General features: G+C 51.3%; 1 protein-coding gene across 5 annotated transcripts; it reads left to right on the top strand.

Moving 5' to 3' along the window:
- The first annotated feature begins 1,218 nt into the window (after positions 1-1,218).
- Positions 1,219-4,484, top strand: LOC116970461 (NACHT, LRR and PYD domains-containing protein 3-like). 5 transcript variants are annotated; one of them, XM_033017100.1, is made up of 6 exons: positions 1,219-1,924; positions 2,548-2,573; positions 2,900-2,963; positions 3,289-3,459; positions 3,615-3,782; positions 3,963-4,484. In XM_033017100.1, the coding sequence occupies exons 1-6, from the start codon at positions 1,248-1,250 to the stop codon at positions 4,048-4,050; spliced, it is 1,194 nt and encodes a 397-aa protein (XP_032872991.1). In that variant the 5' UTR covers positions 1,219-1,247; the 3' UTR covers positions 4,051-4,484. The 5 variants fall into 5 exon arrangements, with proteins under 5 accessions (XP_032872991.1, XP_032872994.1, XP_032872990.1 ...); XM_033017103.1 differs by lacking the exon at positions 3,289-3,459; XM_033017099.1 differs by lacking the exon at positions 2,900-2,963 and having other exon boundaries at positions 2,548-2,637; positions 3,963-4,483.
- Positions 4,485-5,231: the final 747 nt, after the last annotated feature.

Here is a 5,231-nt window from a genome sequence, read left to right as displayed (position 1 = left end):
CCCCTCTCCCCCTGATTTTCTCAGCCGTGGCTCGCTGTCATCTTGCGCGTCTGTAACCAGGTTTACCTCACTCTACTGAAATCCGTCAATGTTATTGAAGGGCATTGAACTCATTCTTGTAATCATGAATGTAGGGTTTTGAGTTGAGCCATCTAACATTGTGTCCATTATCTGCCTTTTCCCATGCAAGATGTTCAACAGAAACACAAGGAGACACTGAAGACACAGACTGAAACACTGAGCGTGAACACCATCCTGATGAACGAGAAGGTTAAGGATTTCCTGCTGCTAGATCGATACGCTGAGCTCACAATCATCTCCACTGTTCGAGATCGGACACTGGTGGAACATGAGCTGCTGGCAAGAGGCCGGGACCATGAAGAGTGGAGAGAGGAATGTCTCCGGGGAAAACTGGAAAAAATCAGGACTGATCAATTGTTCCACAGCAGCTTTACCCGGAGTAAATCCCGATCTGGGAGTTCAGCAACAGTGGCCGGAGTCGCGGGGATCGGAAAAACAACAATGGTGCAAAAGATTGTTCATGACTGGGCCACAGGGAAAATATACCCACACTTCCAGTTTGTCTTCAGTTTCAAATTCCGGGATTTGAACACTATTAACTGCAGAGTAAACCTGAGGGAACTGATTCTGGATCAGTATCCATACTTTGGGAATATTCTGCGGGAGGTGTGGAAGAACCCAGAGGGATTGCTGTTTATATTGGATGGTCTGGATGAATTCAAGGGCAGAATCGATTTTGCTGACGGAGAGACACAGAACCTCAGCACCAGTGCCGAGATCCCGAGTGGTGGTGTGAAGTGTCTGACATTGTGTACAGTTTAATCCAGCACAAGCTGCTCCCAGGGTGTTCAGTGCTAGTGACCACCCGTCCCACTGCGTTACATTTACTGGAAAAGGCAGAGATCAGTGTCCGGGCTGAAATCCTGGGATTTGTTGGTGAGGAACGGAAGGAATATTTCACCAGGTATTTTGAAGATCAGTCGGTGGCAGCAGCTGTTTTCAAACATGTGAAGGAGAACGAGATCCTGTACACCATGAGCTACAACCCCTCCTACTGCTGGATCCTTGTCCTGACACTGAGCCCCTTCTTCACACAAACACACCGGGACCCGCAGCGATTTCCCAAGACCATCACACAACTATATTGCTACTTTATTTACAACATCCTGAAAAACCACTGCCGTGAGATTGAGAGCCTCCGTGAGGTGTTACTGAGGGTTGGTCAGATGGCCTTCACTGGAGTGGCTGAGAAGAACATTGTGTTCACAGATGGAGATTTGATCAAATACAATCTGCAGCCTTCCCAGTTCCTGTCCGGGTTCCTGATGGAACTTTTGGAGAGAGAGGATTCAGCCCGGAGCGTGGTGTACACCTTCCCGCACCTCACCATCCAAGAGTTTGTAGCCGCACTCGCACAATTCCTGACTGTAGATCCCGGGAATATCGTGAAACTCCTGTCTGAAGCCCACAGCACGACAGACGGGCGATTTGAAGTATTTCTCCGTTTTGTCGCTGGGATCTCCTCCCCACGGACAGCTTGGATCCTGGAGGAGTTTCTGGGTAAATTCCCTCATCAAACAATCTGCCGAGTGATTGACTGGGTGAAGGAGGAGGTTAAACGCCGGGCAGGGAACACAGAGAGTGAAGCTGATAAACGGAGCCTCCTGAACACGCTGCACTACCTGTTTGAGTCTCAGAATCCTGCACTGGCTCAGCAGACACTGGGATCAGTGGAAACACTTTCATTCTGTGGACTGGGACTGACCCCGATTGACTGTGCGGTCCTGTCTCATGTCATCAGGCCCTGTGATACAATCAAACACCTCGATCTGGGGAGCTGTGGCATTCAGTGTGAAGGTCTCCAGCGGCTGGGACCGGTTCTGCACAAGTGTCAGGGCTTGGGGTAACTGTCCGTTTGATGCTAACACTGAACTGTAAAATTGTTCCACTATTGTGTTACTAAGTACAGCAACCCTTCTATGGGGCCGAGCGGCCGTCACTGTGCTCGGGGGTAACCCCTCCTATTTTAACTTCCTCCGTCCCCCAGGTCACCAGTGGTTGACTCCGTCCCCCCCCTCCCCAGGTTCACCAGTGGTTGACTCCGTCCCCCCTCCCCCAGATTACCAGTGGTTGACTCCGCCCCCCCCCCCAGATCACCAGTGGTTGACTCCGCCCCCCCCCCAGGTCACCAGTGGTTGCCTCCGTCCCCCCCCCAGGTCACCAGTGGTTCACTCCGTCCCCACTCCCCCAAGTCACCAGTGGTCGACCCCTTCCCCCCCTCCCCCAAGGTCACGCGTGTTGCAGCCGTTCTCTGCAGGGGGGAGGGGGGAGGCCGGAGTCGACCACATTTCCCGGTCGTCGGTCGGGGAATGAGAATAAATGGTGAAAGTCTCCAAACACCGCACCCACAGAGATTTATTCAATACTGTACTGAGGTGCTTCCACAAATATCCGTTTGGGAGAAGTTATCTATCTGAGCCCCGGGTTTGTATCAGTTTGTTTCTTACTCTGTCTGTTTGTGTTTAGACTGGGATTCAACAAAGACCTGGGAGATTCTGGAGTGAAACTGGTGTCTGCGGCTCTGAGGGACCCGGACTGTAAAATACAGACACTGGAGTAAGTCCCAGACTGTGTGAGATTGTGTTTACACTCACTGGGTGTCTGACACTGAACATTAATATGATCAGTAATTGTGTCACTGATAAACACTGGGGATTTACACCATCTCCTGTCTCTCTGTGTCCCTCACCCTCACTCTCTCTCATCTCCAGGCTGTACAGTGTCGGTCTCACGGATTCTGGAGCCGAGGATATCGTATCCGCTCTCCGTACAAACCATACGGTGGCGGAGCTGGGCCTGAGTGCGAATGAACTGGGAGATTCCGGAGTGAAACTGGTGTCTGATACTCTGAGGAACCCGCACTGTAAAATACAGAGACTGTGGTAAGTCCCAGACTGTGAGAGATTGTGTTTACACTCACTGGGTGTCTGACTCGATCTGAGTTAGATAGAGCTCTATGGGCTAGTGGAATCAAGGGATACAGGGAGCAGGCTGGCACGGGTTATTGATTGGGGACGATCAGCCAGGATCACATTGAATGGCGGTGCTGGCTCGAAGGGCTGAATAGCCTCCTCCTGCACCTATTTTCTATGTATCTATGACACAGAACATTAATATGATCAGTAATTGTGTCACTGATAAACACTGGGGATTTGCACCGTCTCCTGTCTCTCTGTGTCCCTCACCCTCACTCTCTCTCATCTCCAGGCTGTACAGTGTCGGTCTCACAGATTCTGGAGCCGAGGATCTCGCCTCTGCTCTCATTACAAACCATACGGTGACGGAGCTGAACCTGAGTGGGAATAAACTGGGAGATTCCGGAGTGAAACTGGTGTCTGATGTTCTGAGGAACCCGGACTGTAAAATACAGAGACTGGGGTAAGTCCCAGACTGTGAGAGATTGTGTTTACACTCACTGGGTGTCTGACACTGAACATTAATATGATCAGTAATTGTGTCACTGATAAACACTGGGGATTTACACAGTCTCCTGTCTCTCTGTGTCCCTCACCCTCACTCTCTCTCATCTCCAGGCTAGGCAGCGTCGGTCTCACAGAATCTGGAGCCGAGGATCTCGTCTCCGCTCTCAGTACAAACACCTCACTGACGTGGCTGAACCTGATGGGCAACTCCCTCACAGACCGATGTGTCCCCGCTCTCCGCCGCCTCATACTGACCCTCCCTAGTCTGGAGCAGATCTGGTGAGTGTTTGTGTTAATGTTTAATGTGATCAAATATCAGGGGACCCATCCATCCATCCGCGGGCTTCTTTCCCCTGTGATTGTGTTCTGTAAATGTTGTTGAAATATGAACCCCAGTCCCTGTTATTGACACCGTTGTTTCATCTGTTTATTTCCTCTTTATTCCTCCACATGTTTCAGGCTGCAGGAGAATAAGTTCAGTGCAGACGGACAGAACCAGCTGAAGAGTCTGCAGGGAACCAGACGCGGACTGAGTGTGGTCGTGTGAACATCTCTGGGTGTAAACGTCACCGCCCTGGGGACTGGAATAGTGTTGGCCGATTCCCTGCCCCTCCCCTTTAAACGGCCGCCCATCCTCCCCTTGAAAACCCCAACGCTTCCCGGGCCGGCCGGGCGGTGACGTCAGAGTCGACCCTGCCCGCTGTCACGTGACCCGGGTATGTAGCGCTGCTGATGCTACCAGCCCGGTGCTGCCCCCAGTGGGGGACGGTGGCATTGCAGCCGGACCTGCAGGATCCCAGATGTGATCAGTGGCCCCCGCTCCTGCTGTGGATTAATGGTGACAACAGCAGCAGCTGCAGCAGCAACAGCAGCAGCAACAGCAGCAAAAACAGCAGCAGCAACAGCAGCATCAAAAGCAACAGCAACAGCAGCAGCAACAGCAACAGCAACAGCAGCAGCAACAGCAGCATCAAAAGCAACAGCAGCAGCAACAGCAACAGCAGCAGCAGCAGCAACAACAGCAGCAGCAGCAACCGCAACAGCAGCAGCAACAGCAGCAGCAGCTGAAGCAACAGAAACAGCAGCAGCAGCAGCAGCAGCAGTAACAACAGCAGCAACAGCAGCAGCAACAGCAACAGCAACAGCAGCATCAGCAACAGCAACAAGAACAGCAGCAACAACAGCAGCAGCAGCAGCAGCAACAGCAACAGCAACAGCAACAGCAACAGCAACAGCAACAGCAACAGCAGCAGCAACAGCAACAGCACGCTGCTTGATGCTGCCTACCTATTTACCGGCGCAGGCGCTGCCGTGGCTGTCTGCATGCCACGTTGTACTGCTCCTTGCTGCTGTTCATGTTGTCACTTGCGGGCGGAGCACCAAGGCTAATTCCTTGTATGTGAATACTTGGCCAATAAACGTATTAATGTATTCATTCATTGTTCAAACTGTTCATGCACACAGCAATGTCTGTTACTGCTTTACCGTCTGTAAATGAAACGTAAATGGTTTATTATAGTTTAATACTTGTAAAGTTTCTTCATGTCCACGTTGCTAATATTTGCTGAGATCAACAAACATTTGCCAATTCCAGATTTCCTGTCGGATTGTTGGTGATTTGAGCAGAAATAGGTGACCTAACCCACCTGTGTTCACTCTTTATTCACTCCATTCTCGCCCTCCACTCCCAGACCTTTCTCCGCCGCCCCATTCTCTATCAGTTTACCC

The sequence above is a fragment of the Amblyraja radiata genome, unplaced genomic scaffold, assembly GCF_010909765.2.
Source record: "Amblyraja radiata isolate CabotCenter1 unplaced genomic scaffold, sAmbRad1.1.pri scaffold_907_ctg1, whole genome shotgun sequence".
In the NCBI taxonomy this organism is placed as follows: domain Eukaryota; kingdom Metazoa; phylum Chordata; class Chondrichthyes; order Rajiformes; family Rajidae; genus Amblyraja; species Amblyraja radiata.
The sequence above is the reverse complement of the archived record's forward strand: the minus strand, read 5'-3'. Positions and strand labels throughout refer to the sequence as shown.

What these genes read in the sequence shown, in the direction of transcription:
- LOC116970461 (XM_033017100.1), top strand. Translation starts at nt 1,248, where the DNA reads ATGGCCTTCACTGGAGTGGCTGAGAAGAACATTGTGTTCACAGATGGA. An exon ending in CACAAGTGTCAGGGCTTGGG is followed by an intron (nt 1,925 to 2,547) that starts GTAACTGTCCGT and finishes GTTTGTGTTTAG; the next exon opens with ACTGGGATTCAACAAAGACC. An exon ending in CCTAGTCTGGAGCAGATCTG is followed by an intron (nt 3,783 to 3,962) that starts GTGAGTGTTTGT and finishes CACATGTTTCAG; the next exon opens with GCTGCAGGAGAATAAGTTCA.